The sequence below is a fragment of the Malaclemys terrapin genome, chromosome 4, assembly GCF_027887155.1.
Source record: "Malaclemys terrapin pileata isolate rMalTer1 chromosome 4, rMalTer1.hap1, whole genome shotgun sequence".
NCBI classification, from domain to species: domain Eukaryota; kingdom Metazoa; phylum Chordata; order Testudines; family Emydidae; genus Malaclemys; species Malaclemys terrapin.
Window position 1 is genome coordinate 46,964,323 of NC_071508.1, and position 20,893 is coordinate 46,985,215.

The window sequence follows — 20,893 nt, forward strand, 5'->3', positions numbered from 1 at the left end:
GTTTTAGAGAAAGTTGACAGCTAATCAATTGTGTACTACTTACAATATATGGGGGAAAGAGAATTATCCCTCTAACAATCTTCACCACTAGAAAAATCTATTATGCTATGCAATATGTAAAGGATAAGGAGAAAAGTGTCTTAAATATTTATAGGGGCTGGTGGTGTGTTGCATATTTTGATCCTGTGATTCTTTATACTACAATCCTTATGTTCTTTGAGCACTTTACTTTACTTTACAAAGATATGGAAATTGTCCTTGGTTTCTAGTGTCCCTTGACCCCAGCAGCTATGGCGTGTGAGAATGAATGAGTTAATGGAATTGAGAGACAGTTTCAGTTTTAAGGAGTAACTAAGTTTATACTAACGTTTGCAAACTCTGGCAGTTCCTGTCACTTGTGTTCCACTAAATGTTTCTTTAATACTAATTAACATCAATAGATTTTTGGACTCCTTTTTTTTATTTGAACTGTGGCATTATTTGCAATGGCAGTGGTACAGACCGGCTCAGGAACCATTGAAACAGATTTGTCTTCAAGTAAAAACTAAAAAAATTTGATTTTATAGCTACATTTTGTGAATGCAAAAAAAAAAACCCTATAAAAATAAATTTACATTTTGTAAATAAAAGCAAATATAGTGCCCTTTGGCTTAACCAAAAGAAAAAAAAAAAAAACAAGACTATTGGGTGTCAACCAACATTATCCACATTTGACATAAATAGAAAATATAAGTTAGTATAACTCTTTTAAAAAAAGATTTGTACAAATATACATTTTTTTTGCACTGAGAGATCAGCAAAGATTAAACATTTCATATAAATGACTTTAAAGCTTTACACTTCTGGCCAGTGTACTCACATTAGGCATAATACATTTATATATAAAACGCAATACATTGCACAGTTGTAAATTAACACTGCTCCGTCGTGGCTGTAGTCAGAGCCACTCTCACTCCATGCAGTTCCTTGTGGGGGAGAAGGTGTAGGGATGCTTAGATCTTAATCCTCCTTGCTCCAGATCTCGTGAGAATTGCCCCCTGCCGAAGTGTGGGCAGAACAGCCGCTGGGCTCCGCGCCTCCAGAGACGAAGCAAAATCTCCCTTGGGTGTCATAGTGCAAAATCTGAGGAGAAAAGGCGGGGAGGGGAGAGGAAAGGGAAGCCGCCATATGAATTTCGTGAACGCGCCCTGAAAGCAACCGCGACTGCTGCTCCCAGCAGACATAGAGCCCCCGGCGGCCACAAAGTAAGTCGGCAGACCCCGCCCCATCTCGGCGAATGAGTCAGCGAAACCAGCTCCTTCCCCGGCCTGATCTCACTCAGCACCGGGGGGGGGCTTGCAGAGGGGGTGGGCGGCCCTGGCTCACCCCGGGAAGTGGCTTCCGTTGCGTTGGCAGAGCGGGGCAGCAGCCTGGCCGGCCGGCCCGCCCTCCACTGGGACTCGGCCCCCAGCTCCAGGCGAGAATCAGGGCCCCGCTATTTGTTCGCAGCGCACACGCCCCGCGGGGAGACGTTTAGTGGGTCCCCGCTTCGCGGCGCCAGGCTGGACACTGCCTTCCCCCCACCCCCGCCCAGCAGCCGCCCTCCTCCTCCTGTGACAAGGGGCCCGCTCGGTCTGGTCCCGGGGAGGGCGCTCACCTGGTTCACCGCAGCCGCTTCCGGGGAGTCTGCTCGGCGGGCACGGCGGGCGCAGAGGCGGGACACCCGCCGGGATGGTCGCAGGCCGCTTTGGCGTCCCCCAGCCTTTTCCGCTTGACAAAGAAATCTAGGGACCAAACCCAGGAGCGAGGCTTTACATACATACACACACACCCCGCGGCCGCCACCCCAGCGCCACCTACCCCGGGGGCGGCCCCCGCGGGACGGGGACACGAGCGTGTGGCAGCAGCCGGGACCCGCCCTGCCCAGGCACCCGCACCACAGCGCACACGGGAGACGGCGGGCAGAGGAGGCCTGGCGGCTCTTGACTCCCCCTCTCTGCCTCGGGGGAGGGTTGCAGCTGGGTCGGGTTTGTTTACTTCGCCGGCCTGCAGCGCGCAATGTGCTGTGTAAGCGTTTCCCCGGCCGGGCGCCGCGCCCGGCCCCAGCGAGCTGCGCCGCGAGCCTTTTCGCAGAGCCATCGATGCCCGGGGCCCTTTAAACCCCCGGGGCAGGCGGGGGCATTTAAGCGCCAAGAGCCCCGGGGGTGCGCGCCTGGGTCGTGCTTGGGGCATGCCCCAGCCCCCATCCTTACCTGTGATGTGGGCTGCGCTGGAGGGCGAGACCCTTTTGAGCGCCGCTGGCGCGCAGGGTACGGGTTTGATTGTAATCCCTGAGTGGTTGTTGAGCTGATCGGATCGGTTCTCCTGGTTGAGCCGCTCTTTACCCCCCGCGATAGTGCTTTCCAAGGCGGCCGTCTTACCCTGGGGGCTGAGGGAGGAGGACGCAGACACCACCAGCTCCTGGTGAGAGTCCCTGGGGTTAACTCCCGCAGGAGTATCCATGTCCCCCAGAGGTGGCTTGGACCTGACCAACAGCACCGGGAAGCGGCACCTCCCGACCTGCAGTGTCTCCCGGTAGAAAGCGGGCACCGAGCCTCCCTCCACCTCTTCCCACTGCAGCCTGCCCGGGCCGTCCAGCGGGGTGTCGGTCTGGAAGTTGTAGTCCCACCGCCTCTGGTCATCCTCGCTGATCTCCCGTAGTTTGCTTTTCAGCTCCCGGCTCAGCTCTTCGTGATCCACCGGGCCAAAGAGATTCCGGCAGACCCCCGTGCGGGCGTGCAAGGGGAAAGTCCTGCGGGCGGCCAAGCGCTCCAGAGCCGAGGCGCTGGAGAGGTGCACGTTGGACATGATGGTCCTGCTGCTGCTTTGCCCAAGGAAGGCAGGGACCCAACGTGGTGCTCCTGGGGAGAAAAGGGCTGTGATTTCCACCCGTCCCCGCTCTACGTGCAGGCAACACAACCAACCTCGAAACCTTTGCAGTCTGCTGGTGAGCCTGGGGCTGCCTCGCTTTTAAAGCCCTCACCAAGTTAGAGCAAAACATCTATTAGCATAATAGTATTTCTCTTTAATAACACTGCTGCCATTGGTGGAGGCTCCGCTGTCCCCTTGGGTGTAATACCGCGATCTCCGCTCCCTATTGGCTGAAAGAGAAACTGTGGCCGGGCGCCAAAAGTGGCAAGATCCCTGCCATTGGTAAGCAGGACCTGTCAGTCTGAGTTATATAGTGGCGATTGGGAGGGGCGGGGGTTGAGATTTAAAGAGAAGGAGGTTGTGTAACGTGACACCCAGCCTGCAAACAGTTCCCTGCCCCCCTTTGTTTGCAGGCAACGGTGGCTGGTGCTGCTGCTGCTACTGCTGTGTGATTGCTTTTTTTTTTTTTTTTTTTTTTTTTTTGCCTTTTTAACATTTAGGAGCCAGTCAAAGAATGGAGTCGCTGGGTTTCCCGGGGGGGCTTAGATTTGTTTAATTTGGAATTTTTAAAGAGGCAAATAGGTTTAAAAGAAAAGGGTTTGAAGAAATCTATATGGCAGTATAAGGGACAAGAAGTTATCAGGAAAAACTAGTACAAAACAAAGCTAGATAGATGCAGATTTAAAAACAAGGGAAAGGATGTTTTTTAAAAGGCTTCTTTATAGTCACTTGGAAGTAATAAGTTACTAGATACGTTTTTGTATTACAGAGTAGAAACACTGCATATTAAAACCACAGCTTTTTTGCCTGTCTTAACTTTAAAACCCATATAATACATACATGTTTGTCTGCTGTAGATGAGCTAATCTTACTATTGTGTTGCCAGGAATCAGCTGACTTGTGCTTTACATTTTCTGCCGATCATTGCAATCAATGCTTTTTGTTGTGATGGGGGTGGGGGAGAGAATCTTACAAGGTGCTCCTACTATAATGGGCTTTCTTTAATGCTCCAATCCTCTCCACAGTAACAAACAAGGGAAAAGGTCAACTTTACAGTGGTTTGCAGGATAGGGAGTTCTCTTCTCACTTCTGCACAATGCTAGTGCCTCGATGAAGCCTGTGCCTCTGACTGGCTCTTTTTGCTGCTTTCAGAAGAAGAGTGAGGGGGATGAATGTTTAATTGCATGTGAATGTGGTGTTTGTGAAAAGTGTTGATTTGACTGAGCAATGGAGACTTGAAGTCCTGTCTCTATCCAACCAACAGGTACAGAGCAAGAAACAGTCAGCTGTTTCCTCTCAACCCTGATAATGGGGAGCATTCTTCTTAATGTGGCAGAAGATGATTCAGTTTCCATGTGCTGTAGACCAGTGGTTCCCAAACTAGGGTGTGACTTAGAATCATAGACTATCAGGGTTGGAAGGGACCTCAGGAGGTCATCTAGTCCAACCCCCTACTCAAAGCAGGACCAATCCCCAGCTAAATCATCCCAACCAGGGCTTTGTCAAGCCTGACCTTAAAAACCTCTAAGGAAGGAGATTCCACCACCTCCCTAGACAACCCATTCCAGTGCTTCACCACCCTCCTAGTGAAAACGTTTTTCCTAATATCCAACCTAAACCTCCCCCACTGCAACTTGAGACCATTACTCCTTGTTCTGTCATCTGGTACCACAGAGAACAGTTTAGATCCATCCTCTTTGGAACCCCCTTTCAGGTAGTTGAAAGACTTGTTCAGGGTAAGCCCCTGGCGGGCCGGGCTGGTTTGTTTACCTGCCGCGTACGCAGGTACAACCAATCACAACTTCCAGTGACCCTAGACTCTTACGTAAAGAGAAATATTCAACATCCAAGTCCAGTAAGAGTCACAGATGTGATTCGAGTAGCACGGAGCCTGCCAAGGACGTATGTAATGCTATTCCTCAGGCTGAGGAGTAAAAGGAGGCTAAAGGCAATTTTGACCCCTTGAATTCAGCATTTTCTGATAGCCAAGGGACTGACCCTGCTCAGTGATAAAGATCAGCAGTTGATTAACATAAAGAAGCTAAAACAATTAAAGTCTTCAGACTGAAGACCCCTCATTTCCGTGTAGCAACTTTCTTTACGATTTGGTCATGCTTGTAGGTAATGTCAGATGAAGACACAGGCGACTTTTCCAGGATAATATAGGAATCCCACAAAAACATGACCAACTCATGGTACATATGGATCGGTCTCGTAAGGATCACAGGAAGGGTAGGATAGTTCCCAGAAGGCATTCAAAGGTAATTTTAAAAAGATGTCTAAAGATGTTCTGGTCTCGTCAGATATGCTTGAACTCTTAAGTAAACTGGAGTGGAACCAGATAGCAGTAGTATTGGGGAAAATATTACTTCATGGGTTTTTCTCATTGAAAATTGATCCCAAGAATACCATATTCCATTTGGAAGATGGCCTGCAGGCGAAAGAGAAGTTGTTCAGTGAACAGTTCATACAAAGGCTATCTTGGTTCTTTGGAACGAACAGTACACCTCATTAGACAACATGGAAGTGTCAGAAAGGTTTTTGATAGGGAAGGAAGAAGCAGAGGTCGCTCACCAACAAGGCCTTCAGTGGCAACAGACGAACCCAATATTATTTCCCTTTACTTAGCAACTTTTCAGGGGAGCTTCGTGAATGGGTTGATTGAAGCCAATTCAGCCTCAGCCTACAGATGAGCATTATATGGGTATCTTTTTCATAATTAGTCCCCTGGCAAAAGAGGGCAGGATTCATTCTCCGCCCCCCACCCTCCACCCCCCAAGACTTGAGAAAAGACTTATCAGTGATTTATGAGCCCTGCAGACAGTAACCAAACTGGAGATCTGTTTCTCAGAAACCTCTTACCAGAATTTTTCCTTCCAATTAGTTTCACTAAGGCAGAGGCTAGTTTGCTCTATAGCGAGAGAGGGACATTCAGCAGGTGCTGCCTCCATTATAGACCTTTCTCAGCAACCTGTTTCTGCTAGGAAAGAAAACAGGATCATCTGACAGAATTACATATACTGTTGGTGACCTATGTCAAGGGTAAGGGCATCTCTCGAAAGGATTCTTTTCCAAGAAAATTAGATGGTGTGCTTCGTCTAAAAGACATATACCTGGTATTTCTGGTTGAAGTAGGCTCTGAAGTTTTTACAATCCAGCAGAGACAACAAAGGCAAGCAGTTCACTTGCTATAATTCTTTGTAATATTAGCCTTGTGGTGCTTCACACACAAAAAAGAAAAAAATCATAAAAGTGGTGATGGTACTAGCCTGGGGTTGCACAGTGTATTTGCACAGATAACTTACAACACCTCTTATAATTTTCCTTATCTCAGTACTAGAGGATTAGTTACAATTTACAAGCTGTCTCTCCTGATGCATTTCCAAAATGTAGTGTATAGGAATGGGATAGTATCCCTTTAAACAGTTTGTGAGACCTCTAGAGGTCTCTGTGTTCTATATTTTAAAAACCAGCCACAGCAGCACGGTGTATATTTAATTAGACCTTCTGTATATTTAGTAAACATGTTATTTGGAACCCCACTTTGTCTGAATGATTTCTGCATATTACTTTGTTGTGTGAAAAGCAAAAGACAACACAGGAGTTAACCTTTCTGGGCTTGTCTGTTGATTCCTCCCAAGGACTGCTAAGACTTCTGTCTTCCAAGGTATGAAAAATAAGGAAACAATGAGAAGGGTGTTGCATATGGATTTGGTGTCAGAGAGAGATTAGCAGACTCCTAGGCCTTCTCTCTGCTTCTAGCCAATCTTCCCAGGCTGCCTGCTGCCAACTCTGTAAGTTGGAAAGGGGTGTTCGGTGTGAATGGATAAAGTACAGGGAGAAAAATCCCTCTATTTCTTCAGACTAGAGAAGAACTCGAGCAGTGCTGACAACTATATATTCAGACTTGGAACAAGAAGGTGATATTCAAATCAGTCCAAGACAGGGGGTCTTGGAGGGAAGCCACATGAACGTGCGAGACTACTTAGCAGATTCATTCAAGAGTCCGATGGGAGGGCGCTGTAACTCCATTGTTGTTTTCTGTGCCCACGGTTTAATGCATCTGAAGGAATCAACACACACTGTGCAGACAACCATTCCTGGCATTTAGAAGATCTGGGAATTTTCTCTCAAAACCCAAATTTCAGCCAACATAGAAAACTTTCCAGGGTTTTCTAACACAATAGTGATTTACATGTTACTTCGGGGATGCTGATATTTAGACCCATAGAGGGAAAGTGTATTCATGGATTGCCCAATGTTTGGGCCTGTGGGGGCAGTCTCTTCACCTCCCATCTCACCTGTAAGCTGGAACAATTGTATGGCTGGAGTCCAGATCCAAACGCTCTGGTGATGGATGCACACCTGCAATAAGACAATTACCTTCCCTAACCCCACTCCTCACATCCCTTTGTCATGTTGTCTTGCATTGTGACTCGTGCATTAAAACGTGGGTAATGAGAGTATCCGTGACTTCACTGTGATACTCTCAGCCATGGTACCCAGCTCTGCTGGCACTAACCGTACCCATCCTTATCTTCCTCCAGGAGATGGAGAACATCCTGGCTGACCTGACGTGCCCATGCTTTTCTCATGAATGTAAATGTAGTTTACTGAATTCATAGACTGTAAGGCCAGAAAGCATGATTATGATCATCTAGCCCAGTGATTCTCAAAGTGGGATACACATATCCCTGGGGGTACGCAGAGGTCTTCCTGGAAGTACATCAACTCATCTAGATATTTGCCTAGTTTTACAACAGGCTACATAAAAAAAAGCACTAGCGAAGTTGGTACAAACTAAAATTTCATACAAACAATGACTTGTTTATATTGCTCTATATACTATATTTCAGTGTAAATGTAAGTACAATATTTATATTCCAATTGATTTATTTTATAATTATATGGTAAAAATGAGAAAGTCAGCAATTTTTAAGTAATCGTGTACTCTGACACTTCTGTATTTTATGTCTGATTTTGTAAGCAAGTAGTTTTTAAGTGAGGTGAAACTTGGGGGTATGCAAGACAAATCAGACACCTGAAAGGGGTACAGTAGTCTGGAAAGGTTGATCTAGTCCAACTGTTTGTATAACTTAGGTCATAGAATTTGAATGGCACATTTTTACCCCCAAGACCTGCACCCTGGGTGTATTCAGAGTCCTAAATTGGGGACAAAAATACTTTTTTAAACTGTCTTTTACTCCTGTTAGCTGTGTTGGCTCTGCAGGGCTATGGGAGAGAGAGCTGGACTCCTTTCTGCCTCATGCATCAAAACAGTTGTGAATACATCACTTTTGTTACTTATGACTATTTCTGCACGAGAAAGAACCCAGTTTATCAGAATCCATGTTGAGTTTTCTGGGCTGGCAGTTAGGGAAAAAAACTCTTTACATTGTAAATCAAGCAAAATTGATGAGAAGTTATTGAGACAACAAATATAGAACCCAGATACTGTTATTTTAACAGTCGCTTTTCATTACTAAACTGCACTTTAGCCTCCTCAGTGGCCATTTTGACAGTATGTTTGTATGAGTAAGATGAACAGATCCCTATGATATATTGTCATAAAACAACCAAACAGTCTTCCTCCTTTTGGAGATTCCAAAAGTAGTCCCCTTAGGCATGAATGGTCTAGTCCTGGAGGCACAGTCAAATAAAGAAACAAGTCTTTAGACTGTCAAGTTTCACAATATGTCTACACAGCAAAGCAAAATCCAGGGCTGGCACGTGCCAGTCGAGCTGGGCTCGTGGGATACAGGCTGCAGGACTGTTTAGTTGCTGTGTAGACTTCTTGACTCAGGATGCACCCTGGGCTCTGGGACCCTGTGAGGTGGGAGGGTCCCAGACCTTGGGCTCCAGTCCAAGCCCAGAATCCTACACAGCAATGAAACATGCAGCGTGAGCCTGAGTCAGCTGGCAAGGGCCAGCCATGGGTTTTTCTTTGCCATGTAGACAACCCTAAAAGGCTTATGCTTCAAGCTACTTTTCAAGAGTCCCTATTAAGTGTAAAGTTACTGTATTTATCCAAAATGCATTGTATATGAAAACTCCAGATATGAAATAACCCTACACATGATACCTTAATTTGAAATAATTATATCAGCTAATGGAATAATAAATATTAGTTGTTTGTCTATCATATACTTGTTTAGCATTATGCATATGTACAGGAATCATTTGCAGTTATACATTTACACTAATAACATTTACTTGTACTCCTCTATCTTTTTTGATCTGCTTAAAGAAACTAGGCATAACCAAAGTTCAAATACAAGTAAAATATTTGGTAGAGGTGGTCAAAAACTTTTCATCAAAGGTTTTTCAACAAAACAATGCATCTGGAATTATACAAAACCTTTCATACTCAAAACTTGCTGATTTTGTGATGAAAATTAAAAATTGAATTATTTTGATTTGAGTTATATGGAATCAAAACATTTTAGTTTGGTTTTAAAGTGGGGGAGGAGGAAAACCCACCTTTCCTTTTTGATGCCATTTGATTTGAATTGATGCATTTTGTTTGTTTCAGATTGCTTTGTTGAAAAATTGGAAAATTCCATAGAAAAAATTCAAGCATGATAAATGGAAAAACTTCCATTAAAAAAAAAAAAGGCAAATGATTTCCTTTTTAAGATCAGCCCTGATATTTAATCTTATTCTAACCCACTAAGAAACCTCTTCGCTCTTTATTGTTAACTGGTTAGTTAAACTGGTTTATATCATTAGAGCAAAGCAAAGCAGCTAGTGAATCTAGCCTAGTCTGTTGCACAGTCCACTAATGCAGCTTTGGCCTTAGTGGGCTCCCCCTTCTTAGTAATATCTTTTCTGTTAGATACATGACTTTTAATAGATAGGAGTGATTGTTAAGTCCAAAAATGCTCTTGCAACCTGGCCTGCAGCCATTACCTTAGAATCTTTAATAAGTTCCAGAATTCTCTGTGTAGCTTGTTTTTTCTGTATATTCAGCATACCTTACTGGTATATGTTGTGAATTAGAAAGCATGATAGAAAATAATAAGTTATAAGCAATGCCTCGGACTTGTTTACTATGAAAGATGGCACTTTTTGTTGACTTCCTATGCAGTCATCTTTGACTGGAGATGACATACTCCATTAATTATTAATCTGGTATAGTCCTCCATTTGTGTCCTTCCTCACCAACATGCCAAGATGTCACTTTAAAATATACATATATAATTTTTTGAATTATGTTCAAAGTGGATTTGTTGCTTTTTTCCTACTATCTTCTGGGATGAAAATGATAATTGACTCTAAGCATTACTGATCGTTGTCATTCCTTGCACTAATATCTATTTTTAAATTCTGATTTTTAATGTTCACTTTGGCTCTCTACTTTTCTTGCACCAAGAAGGTGTTCTTTTTTGGAAGAATTGTAGGATGATCATTTCTTGTTTGGAAGCATATTCTAAAGTTTAAGTAAAACACCTTGTTTATGCCTGATGTGCTAGTAACTCAAAGTCTTGTGCCAGTTCTGGTGGAGATTTTTCATGTCATCTATTGTGTCAATTAAGCTTCTTCTTATTTATTATATTTTAGGTTTATTTAGAAGCTCTAACTGAGATCAGGGCTCCATTTTTCTAATCACTGTAAATTCTTATAGTGAGAGACAGTGCCTGCTTACAGAGCAAATAAACAAGACAAGCAAAGGGCAGGAGTGGAAACATAGGTGAAGTGACATGCCAAAGCACTAACAGCAAGTCAGTGGCAGAGCTAGGAATAGAATCCAGGGCTCCTGGTTGCTGATGCAGTGCCCTTCACATTGGACTATGCTGCCTGCCTTTAAATTATACTCCTGCCAGTTCAGCTTGGTGTCCATACACTTGATTAACATAGACTAATATTTCATAGCTTTTCCTGCCTATCTTTTCAGACATCATGGCTCCCCGTGCCAGTATTTACTGGGAGGTGGAGCATCTTGTTCTTGGAGGTTAGACTCAGAAGAACAAAAATGGCTGCTGCTTCTGGTTTTACATTATTTTTTTACCAGAAGTGTGAGCTCAGAGCAGGGCTTGTAAACTGAGCAGGCATGATGTGCTTTGGCTCTGTTCCATCCCAGGCTTATAGTGGGTTCTGACATTCTGTCAACTTTTAAAGATATCCTGCACTTGACCTTGTTTAAAAGGGATTTGCTGCTGAGAAAAATACTGTCAAATGCAGGAGTAAAATCTCAGCCTGGATTCCAGCACTCTAACTGTCATACTCAAGGAAAACAAAATTTTGGCCTACCTTTCCCTCTCCTCTCAAACCCTCCCCTCTCCCCTCCCCCAAAAAAGAGAGCCATAAAGCTTCCCGAGGGGAATGTGTGTGAAGAGGAATCCTGATAAATATTCCGGAGGGCAGAGATATGCAAGAACTTAAATCAGATATCACAAAAGATCCATTTTATTTTAGTGTCTGGAGTCTGAAGTCCTTTGTTTAGTCACGAAACTAATAAAGTGTAAGCTGTGTGCAGTTTGTTTGCAAGGATAGAATTATAGCGATGAGCTGTTTATTTCCCTTGTCAAACAGCATCTATTGGTGTCACCTTCTATCCTGGTCAGGTGGTTTAGATGGGTTATATTACATAGGTGGTGACAAAATGTGGTGCCAGAATAGGAGGGGGAACATTCTGGTGGTAAGTGCCAGGATGTGCTTCATAGCCTTTGCTTTTAGATAGTTCCAACGCAAATTATGTAGTTTTCCTTTGTTACAATGTTAATATTATTTATTAATTATTATTGTTTATCATTCCTATCAAAGAATTTGTGCTAAGAATTGGTACAAGGAGCTTCCAAGGATTATATTCCTGTTGTGATTTCTACCAGTGCAGCAGCCTGAAGGAAAAGCTAGGGAGCAAGTGATCACCTTTTACCCTGCTCTGTTTGTTCAAGCTCAGCAGTTCTCAAACTGTCGATCGGGACCCCAGAGTGGGTCGCAACCCCGTTTTAATGGGGTCACCAGGGCTGGTATTAGACTTGCTGGGGCCCAGGGCCAAAGCCCAAGGCCCACCACCTGAAGTTAAAGCCAAAGCCCTTGGCCTTCAGTTTTGGCCCCACCAGGCTTTGAAATTGACCCTCTCTCTCAGTTCCCCACCCAGGGTAGCGGGGCTCAGGCAGGCTCAGGCTTCAGTCCCCCCCTCCTGGGGTCTTGTAATAATTTTTGTCAGAAGGGGGTCACGGTGCAATGAAGTTTGAGAACCCCTGTTCTAGGTCCTAGAGTTTACAGAAGTTGCATGTCGACAGGGGGATCGGAGAGCTTCTCCTGCTTGAATCCCCACACTGAGGCTGAGACGTCTCTGATCACAAAGCCACTTTGAGCGCCTGGACTGGTTCCAGTAGGTTTCTGAAGCAGAAAAGAGAAGGGACTGCTTCAGGGCGCAGATTTTTTTAGAGCCAGTGGATGATGTCATGTATCTGTGGGGCGATGGCGCCCTCTGATGTCCAAAGAACCTTAAAAGGGATTCTCCTCGTTTGCTGCTTGAGTAGCAGTGCAGAGTAGAGAGAGAACATTGTAATAACTCACCTCCTAGTCTCTATTACAATCCTGACTTTCTCTTCAGACCCCACCTGGGGACAATCAGTTTCACTTTCCTCTCCCTTTCAGGTGGCACCAGGTTCGTCTTTGAACACATTTAAATGCAGCCATTTTTATTTGACCAGCACATCAAGAAAGCAAGAGGAGACTTAGAGGTGGAGTTCTGGATGCAAGTTATATTAGCTGTGCTGCAATAAGTTACCCTTTCCCAGTGTGACAGTGGCACCGTATCAGCTGGTTGTCAAGAACAGCAAAGGGATACATTTGCTTTGCAATATTTCTAACGCGTGCCAAAAGTTAGTCTCAGAGACTTGGCAGGTTTCCAGTGTATTTCCCATCCCTATTCATTCACAGTCAGTGTTCCTCCTGCATATTAGAATTCTGGAGAGTCTCCTTGGCTTATACTCCTCTTCCAATCCCTTGTACAATTCCCACTGGTGTCAGCATGTAACTACTAGAGGATATCCTTAGATCTCATCAGAGGAGTATATGGATACACTGTAAGTATTGAAAAGGTAAAATTGTATTTCCATGGTCCCGTGGGAGTTGGGAGGGTCACCTCTTAAGCACGTAACAAGGAGCCATTTCTAAGCTAGGGGGAGACAAATAAGCAGGATAATATTGTAATGACCTGTGCTTCAAAAGCAGTTTGAATTTTCTTCAGATTGTGCTAGCACATTCCCTTTTGTCTGCGGAGCAAGTCTGGCAATTTTCAGGCCAAGCCATGTACCAAGCTAAAATTTGGGGTGTGGGGTGGTAAAATGGAGTTTTATAATGAAATCTGGTTAAAACCTTAATTAGGATAAGCCTATCACCTCTCCACAATACATTCTGTTATATATACTGGTCAGGGTTCCCTCCCCCACTCTGAACTCTGAGGTACATATGTGGGGACCCACGTGAAAGACCCCCTAAGCTTATTTCTACCAGTGTAGGTTAAAAACTTCCTCAAGGCACAAATCCTTCCTTGTCCTTGGATGGGTACTGCTGCCACCACCAAGTGAGTTAGACAAAGATTCAGGAAAAGGACCACTTGGAGTTCCTGTTTCCCTAAAATATTCCCCCAAACCCTTTCACCTCCTTTCCTGGGGAGGCTTGAGAATAATATACCAACCAAATAGGTTAACAAGGTGAGCACAGACCAGATTCTTGGGTTTTTAGGACACTAAAAAACAATCAGATTCTTAAAAAAACAGAACTTTATTATAAAGAAAAAAGTAAAAGAAGCACCTCTGTAAAATCAGGATGGATAGTAATTTTACAGGGTAATACGATTCAAAACAGGATTCCCCTCTAGTTTTTAAAGTTACAAAAAACAGGAATAACCCTCCCTCTTAGCATAGGGACAATTCACAAGCTAAAACAAAAGATAGTCTAACGCATTTCCTTCCTATTACTTACAATTTGTAATCTTAGACGCTTAGTTCAGGTATGGCTTTGGGAGATGTATTTTCCCTGCCCGGATTCCTTGCTGACCCAGAGAGAACACAAAGAGAGACAAAACAAAAACCTTCCCCCATAGATATGAAAGTATCTTCTTTCCCCCTTGGTCCTGCTGGTCAGGTGCCAACTAAGTTAATTGAACTGATTAACCCCTTACAGATAAGGGGATTTTTACCTGTAGGTAAGGCCAAGAGGGATTTTATATTACTGCGTAAAGATTGTTACCCTTCCCTTTATATTTATGACAATACTGTACATGCATTGGTCTATTACACACTACAAATTCCAGTATCTGTCTATTCTGGGAACAGAAACCATGCTGTGTATGTGAGACATCATGTAAGCTGAGCAATTATACCTGCCATCTAAAACAACAGGTGTTTTTTTTAAATAAGCCAGCTCAAGTGGTTTCCAGCTGGTTCTAAGAAAAGTGAAATCACCATAGTCCTAGTTAAAAGAGAGAGGAGAGAGAGGATACTATGAAGCTACAAATAACACTACATTAAACTAATGCGATGAGTCACTGTTTTAAACCCACAAATATTATTTCTGTCTAAGACATAAAGGACTCAGTTTTGAGGTTCTTGGGCCCTATTCAGAAGTGCTGGTGAGTGTAACCCTGATGAGGCATGTATATGTAATGCCTCTCAAGTAGGCAGTGGAATCCAGGAGAAACCTAAGGCTTTGTCTATATGGGGAAAATGTTAGACAAATGTACATTTTCTTCTGCTGTGGCCCATATTACACATCTCCCAGCTGTTCTGCTATTTTCTGCACAGCCTCTTGCCAATGTAAATTTCATGGAATGCTAACTCCAGATTTTTAGCCCCTGGACTAATGGGGTTTTTGCCAGAGTAAGAACTACAGGATCAGGGACAAAGATGTAATCTTCCCTTCATGCAGACATGAGATGAAAGGCACACATTCTTGCCACTCCCCTATACAGGATTGCAGATACCCTTCTGTTCCACAGAGAGCAGTTTTCCCCACACAAAAATACAGGACCTTTATTCATCTTCTGCAAGTAGTCCCATTGATTCCCATGAGGCAGTTTGAGGAGAAGGGCACTGCTCAGTGTGAATAAGGGTGACAGAATCTGGACTAGAGTGGACTGTAACACACAAACACTAGTCCTTTATAAAGAGACACACACCTCCCACTGATTCTCTCTCTCTCTCTCACATGCACATGCACACATGCAATAACAGATTAAGAATTTTAAGATGACATAGTAGAAAGACCTTTAGCACAAACTTCTACTTTCCTGGATCCTTTATTTCATCATTCAGCATTACTGCACTGAATGTTTTATAAATAAAAATAAAAGCAAAGATGACTCCATTGAAGTCAATGGCAAAACTCCCAGAACATCAATGGGGCCAGGACTCCACCCTAGGATCTTTAGATCCAGATCTTTCAGATTGGGTTCTTCTTTAAATAAAGATGAGACAACTGGTCATTCTTGGTATGCTGGAGCCATAATATAAAACAGCGGAGGTAATTTAAACTGATAGTTGCCTACTCAAAGTGAGTTCTAGTTCAAAAATGATTGTGTAAAAAATAACATCCTGAGGTTCTATGTTTATTGTGATTTCCGGATCAAATGTAGTCAGTTTGAAAATATAACTAAATATTTTTCTAACTGCCAGCCCTGCAAACATAAGCTGGATTCTTTCATTTTATTGCATCAACATTAAGCAAAAGTTCTGCAGGTCAAATTAGGGGCCTCAGAGATATCTGTGCAGCCCTGCTATCTTCATACTATGCCCCCAGTGTCACCTGAGCTGTCAGTGGGTTGGCATGTGTGTTACTGACTGGAATTTAGCAAGCAATTCTATTGTTAATGCACAAGAAGGAAAATAATTCAGCTCATTTTCATAGTTGTGCTGGTTCTGTTGGGCTAACAGGAGTGAGAATGACTAAAACCTTATTTTTGTCTTTAAACTCTGCAGCTGAGAATCTGAACAATTGCAAGGAGCTGATCTGTTGAGTAAGGTGGTGTCATTTTTGCAGTGTAACTGTCCAGAACAGAGGCATACTTTAAAAGGTTGGTAGTGTTTGCATTTGAGCTCCCTCTTTTAGGCAGCTTAATGAAACCAGTTCTATTGCTATCCTGAAGGCTGTCAGAAAAGTGAGCTACATTTAATACTTCTTGCACAGTGCTCTTTGCATGCAGCACTCTTTTTGTAGCTAAGGTATTTGCAAAAGATGTAGGCCCAGACCTGGCTGTTGTGGGGTTATTTGCAAAAAAGCTAGCACAATTTGGACTGGACTTTGTAGGACTTGTTTAATTTCTGAGAAGTATATATTACACTACATTTTGATTTTTATGTCTTTGATATAAAGATTTGTGTTCATGCCAGAAGACGAATGACTGAATTGGAGATTTAAATGACAACTTCGCTGTATCTGTGTTATTTCCACCCTGTCCATGGTGGAAGAAAGTAAATAAATGCCAAGATATACTGAAACTTGCAAGTTCAGCCCTAGCATATGTATGTGCCACTCCATTATACCAGCCTAAAATGTGGCCCTGGGAGTTTCATTGAATTAGGCATTAGTAACAGTAAAAACCTTCCAAAAAAAGGATCATAGCAAAAAGCAATTGGCACATCTCAGATATAACCAATATTCTGAGTTACAAGCCCTTCCAGTTGCTGTAGCCAACTTTGTTTGGGGCTAACAAATCCTTTTGCTCAGATCTCTTTGAAAGTCCTATTTTGTGTGTGTTCTTCCTACAACACAAATGTTTGAATGCTTTTATGACCCACTGTGGGTATGGGTCTTTTTTTACCCTCTAGAGCCTGGGTGGGCCACATCTGGCCCACTAGCCGATTTAATCTGGCCCTCGAGCTCCCACTGGGGAGCAGGGTCTGGGGCTTGCCCCACTCCCGTGCTCCAGCCGGGGAGCAGGGTCAGGGGCCGCTCCGTGCATGCATGCCGCGGCTGCAGGAAGCAGCAGCATGTCCCCCTCCAGCTCCTATGTGTAGGGGCAGCCAGGGGGCTCCACATGCTGCCTGCAATCCATGCGCTACCCCCGCAGCTTCCATTGGCCGGGAACTGCAGCCAATGGGAGCTGCAGGGGCAGTGCCTGCGGACGGGGCAGCGCGCAGAGCCGCTTGGCCATGCCTCTTTGTAGGACCTGGAGGTGGGACATGCTGCTGCTTCCGGGAGCTGCTTGAGGTAAGTGCTATCTGGAGCCTGCACCCCTGAACCCCTCCCGTGCCCCAACCCCCTGCCCGAGCCCTGATCCCCATCCCAGCCCCACCCCAGAGCCTGCACCCCAGCTGGAGCCCTCATACCCCCCGGTGCCCCAATCCCATGCCCCAGCCCAGAGCCCCTCAGTCCCAGCCTGGAGCACCCTCCTACATCCCAAGCTCCTCATCCCCAGCCCCAAGCCAGAGCCTGCACCACCAGCCCCCCTCCCACACCCCAGCCTCCTTCCCCAGCCTGGAGCCCCCTCCTGCACCCTGGACTCCTCATTTCTGGCTCCACCCCAGAGCCCACACCCCCAGCCAGACCCCTTACCCCCTCCTGCACCAACCCCAATTCCATGAGGATTCATGGCCTGCCATACAATTTCCATACCCAGATGTGGCCCTCAGGCCAAAAAAGTTTACCCATCCCTGCTCTAGAGGTTGGTCCACATAAGCACTTAATGAGTCTACTAAAGCTTCTAGCTAAGGAAATTAATCCTTTAGCTCAAAAGAGTGGAGAAAGAGGCAAAATTCACCCATCATAAAAGGATTTTTGGAAGGCCCCAGTGGCTGTTCTGCAGTATGGTTGTGATATGTGCTGTGGATCTGGCATGCAGAGGAACTCTATAGTGGGACTTGCATAAGTCAGGTCAAAAGCATCCCTGTTTCAGGGCATGTAGAATTGACTATTCCAGCCCCTGAGCTAGACTAAGGGTGGTGACCACAGCAGGATTGCATAGCTGACCCCTGGTGTGGGTTGGAGGACTGGGTTCCATTGTCCCCAGCCCCTGACTAAGCTCCCTTACACAGGGCCCATTTATTCAGGCTTGATGCAGGGGAGTTAATTTCACCCCGAAGTGACCTTGGATGCACAAGGTTTTACAGCAACACATTTTGCAGTTCTTTAATGACTTTTTGCAGAAAAATTATCAGAAACATTGAGGATACTTCCATAGTTTGTGCTCTGCATAGAGTATTTGGATCACTAACTGACAGAGAAATTCTTGTTTATATTGTTTTGCTGGTGGTCTCTTAAATGCTTGAGTGTTATGAAATCAAGCAATTGTTCGATTCTGACACAGGAAAATATTTTGGTAAACACAGGAGGCTCAAGACTGGCAGAAAATGTCTCAAACTCCCATTGTTTGCAAAATGAAGTGTGTGCAGAGAAAATCTACAGCATTCCTGCAGCAAACCACAACAAGGGGCTTCATACAACCCAGATCATTTACAATTCTCTTATAAATGATCATAATGGCTTAAATGCTATTTAAATGATAAACAGCTTTTGCATTCCAGGCATTGCTACAATTCCAGAGAGGGGCTTGATAATATTAGTCCAGTGAAATATTCATATATTGAAGGAAAGTTTTAGGTTTTATTTTTATTATATATCAGCTTTAGTCACAAAATACATTCATAAAAACTGGGCTTTCAATATGGTGTGTGTGTTCGTTCCAGACCCCATGGCTTCAACCAGTGTCTAGTTCAGATTGGGGTATGGATGAGAGTGAACTGGCTGAAGCTTAACCCAGCAAGACTGAGGTAAAAGCAGCAGGAGGAGAGAGCAGAGGAAATATCAGTCCCATTGATTGAAAGAGTACATTAGTTACTAGTGGTTGCTGTTTATTGGGGATTTGAGACCCCCAGCCCCAGCTGCTGTTTGACCATATTCAGCAGTAACTCAGTCAGCTTTTACCATTGGTGACTAGCTAGGAGGCTGCAACCTTCCCTTTCAAATGAGGACTTTGGCACTGTTTTCCGTGCTTTTGTTAACTCTCCATTAGACTACGACAATGTGGTCTACAAGGGGCTATACCTTGAAACCATTCGGACACCGAAAGTGGTGCAGACCACAATGGGTCGTTTATTGAATGAGTCATTTTACTGAGAGCATTTGAGGCCAGGATCTTCACTGACTTCCCATCAGACTCATGGTGGAATTTATGATCTATAAAGCCCTAAATGGCCTACGATCAACCTACCTGAGACTGTACATACAAATGGTTCTGTATGACACTACCCACATGAGTAGACCCATGTTAATTTACACACATACATAAACATGTATGGGATCAGGACTATAAATAGAAGAGAGAAAAGTTAACTACGGTAGGGACCAACACATTTAAATCTGGAGTAAGAAAATGAAGTAACCCCATTTCACACCAGAGCAAATGAGAGCAATATCTGGCAGAGTATGCAAAACAGAAACACTGAGCTAATTATTTTGTTAGCATCTAATTAAAGCTACCTATTCCTCCTATTAAGATACATACATCTTAGATTCAAACCCCTTTCAAAGCTAATTAAGTAGTTTCATCTTGTACTACTTGTTTGTGTGTTTTATTTTGTTTGTTTCTCTCTGTGAAACAATGTTACGTGGAATATGTAAGGCTTGGCAGGACACAAACACATCAATGGCTACCCACAGCAGCTAATGAAGTTCCCTGGTGTCACGACCCTTCATGCCAATCCCTTTTTGACTTCAGCAGCTGAGAGAGTGAGATTGCCTCCATGCAAGAGTCTTCTCACTTAAAAATCTTTGTGCAAAGGCATTCATGCGTCATAGAAAGAAAGTCCAGTGGCATTGGGCACGTGTGGTGAAGTGACTGGTGTAGATGAACACCGACTCAAATTCACAAACCTACATGCAGATGACCTGGGACTCTGGTCATTCATCTTGAGTCCCAGGTAGCAAGGATATTCAGCAAACCCCAAGTGATTGATTAGCCATTTTTCAGAACAGTACAATTCACCTAGTAAAAGAAATGGCTAGAAAAGGTGGCCAAAATATTGCTGTCCCAACTATAATCTGGCCAATTTACCTTGCTGTTAGATCATTCACACAAGTTGTCTTTCTAAGAAAGATGAGTCTCATTGTGGTGACATGGAACATATGGACCCTAGGGGACACACAACACATCGAGACCTGCAAGATGTACAGCACTAATGCAAGGGAATGTGCAAGGAACAGAATCAATATAGCTGCCTCCAGCAAAACCAGATTTGCACATGAAGGCTCCGTAAAGGAACTAGGAGGTGGCTATACCTGCCTGTAAGGAGCTTGACTCACTGCCGCAGCGCCTCCTGCTGGTTGTCTCGGGAATTAGCTCTCCCAGCATCCGGAGTGCCCTCTGCAGGCCAGTGATCCACCTTACCTGTGGCCTTCCCAGGACCCCAGTGCCCAGTTTACCCGGGGTGCTGCCCCTCTGGCAATAACCCCGCACACCCTCAGGGTCTCCCTCCTCCCCCTCCCCCACCCACTATCCCCACTTCGCCTCAGTGTTCAGCTACTGCCAGTCCCCATCTAGCCCCCCACTCACTGGGGCGGACTGCAGTGTAAGCCACTCATCATAGGCAAAGGGGGTTCAGACCCGCTGCCTCTACCTGCCCATGGGCTGTCCCCTGCAACCCAGTACCTAATAGACCTGTCAGCAGGCCTGCAGCCTCGGGCTTTCCAGGCTGGAGCTCGCAGCTCCTCTGGCCCTTCCCCAGCCCTGCTCCAAATCTAGGTTCTTGCTAATCCTGCAGCAGCCAGGCCCTTCTCCCTCTGTCTGCAGAGGGAGACTGCCTGGGCCTCTGGCTCACAGCCTTTTATAGGGGCCAGCTGTGGCCTGCTTGAGGTGTGGCCTAGCTGCAGCCCTCGTTCAGGGCTGATTTCCAGCCCTCCCAGGCAGGAGTGGGTGTCCACCCCGCTACACTGCCTTTTGGAAAGGGAAATCAGCATAGGAAGACAAGATTTATGGCAGTGGTTTAGCTATTGGAAACAGCCTCCTGACATCACTGAAAGACTTATCTGTGGGCAAAATGAATACCTAATGTCT

The 20,893-nt window shown here is 44.7% G+C and overlaps 2 protein-coding genes across 6 annotated transcripts in view; one reads left to right on the plus strand and one right to left on the minus strand.

The window, feature by feature from the left end:
* Nucleotides 1–439: 439 nt before the first annotated feature.
* Nucleotides 440–2,826, minus strand: CDKN1C (cyclin dependent kinase inhibitor 1C). Its single transcript, XM_054025411.1, has 3 exons — nucleotides 2,232–2,826; nucleotides 1,637–1,763; nucleotides 440–1,122 (listed from the first exon to the last, which is right to left on the minus strand). Exons 1-2 carry the CDS (start codon nucleotides 2,824–2,826, stop codon nucleotides 1,642–1,644), a joined length of 717 nt encoding a protein of 238 aa, XP_053881386.1. The 3' UTR covers nucleotides 440–1,122; nucleotides 1,637–1,641.
* A 256-nt stretch (nucleotides 2,827–3,082) lies between these two features.
* SLC22A18 (solute carrier family 22 member 18) overlaps nucleotides 3,083–20,893 on the plus strand; it is a 127,540-nt gene continuing 109,729 nt past the window's right edge. For 4 of the 5 annotated variants that reach the window (XM_054025401.1, XM_054025405.1, XM_054025403.1 and 1 more), the window contains exons 1-2: nucleotides 3,084–3,171; nucleotides 15,822–15,916. The gene's annotated coding sequence lies outside the window, so the exon portion shown is untranslated. Of the gene's footprint in view, nucleotides 3,172–15,821; nucleotides 15,917–20,893 lie in introns of all 5 variants that reach the window. The other variant, XM_054025402.1, reaches the window with a different exon arrangement.

What these genes read in the sequence shown, in the direction of transcription:
- CDKN1C (XM_054025411.1), bottom strand. Translation starts at nt 2,826, where the DNA reads ATGTCCAACGTGCACCTCTCCAGCGCCTCGGCTCTGGAGCGCTTGGCC. An exon ending in CAGCGCAGCCCACATCACAG is followed by an intron (nt 1,764 to 2,231) that starts GTAAGGATGGGG and finishes TTTGGTCCCTAG; the next exon opens with ATTTCTTTGTCAAGCGGAAA.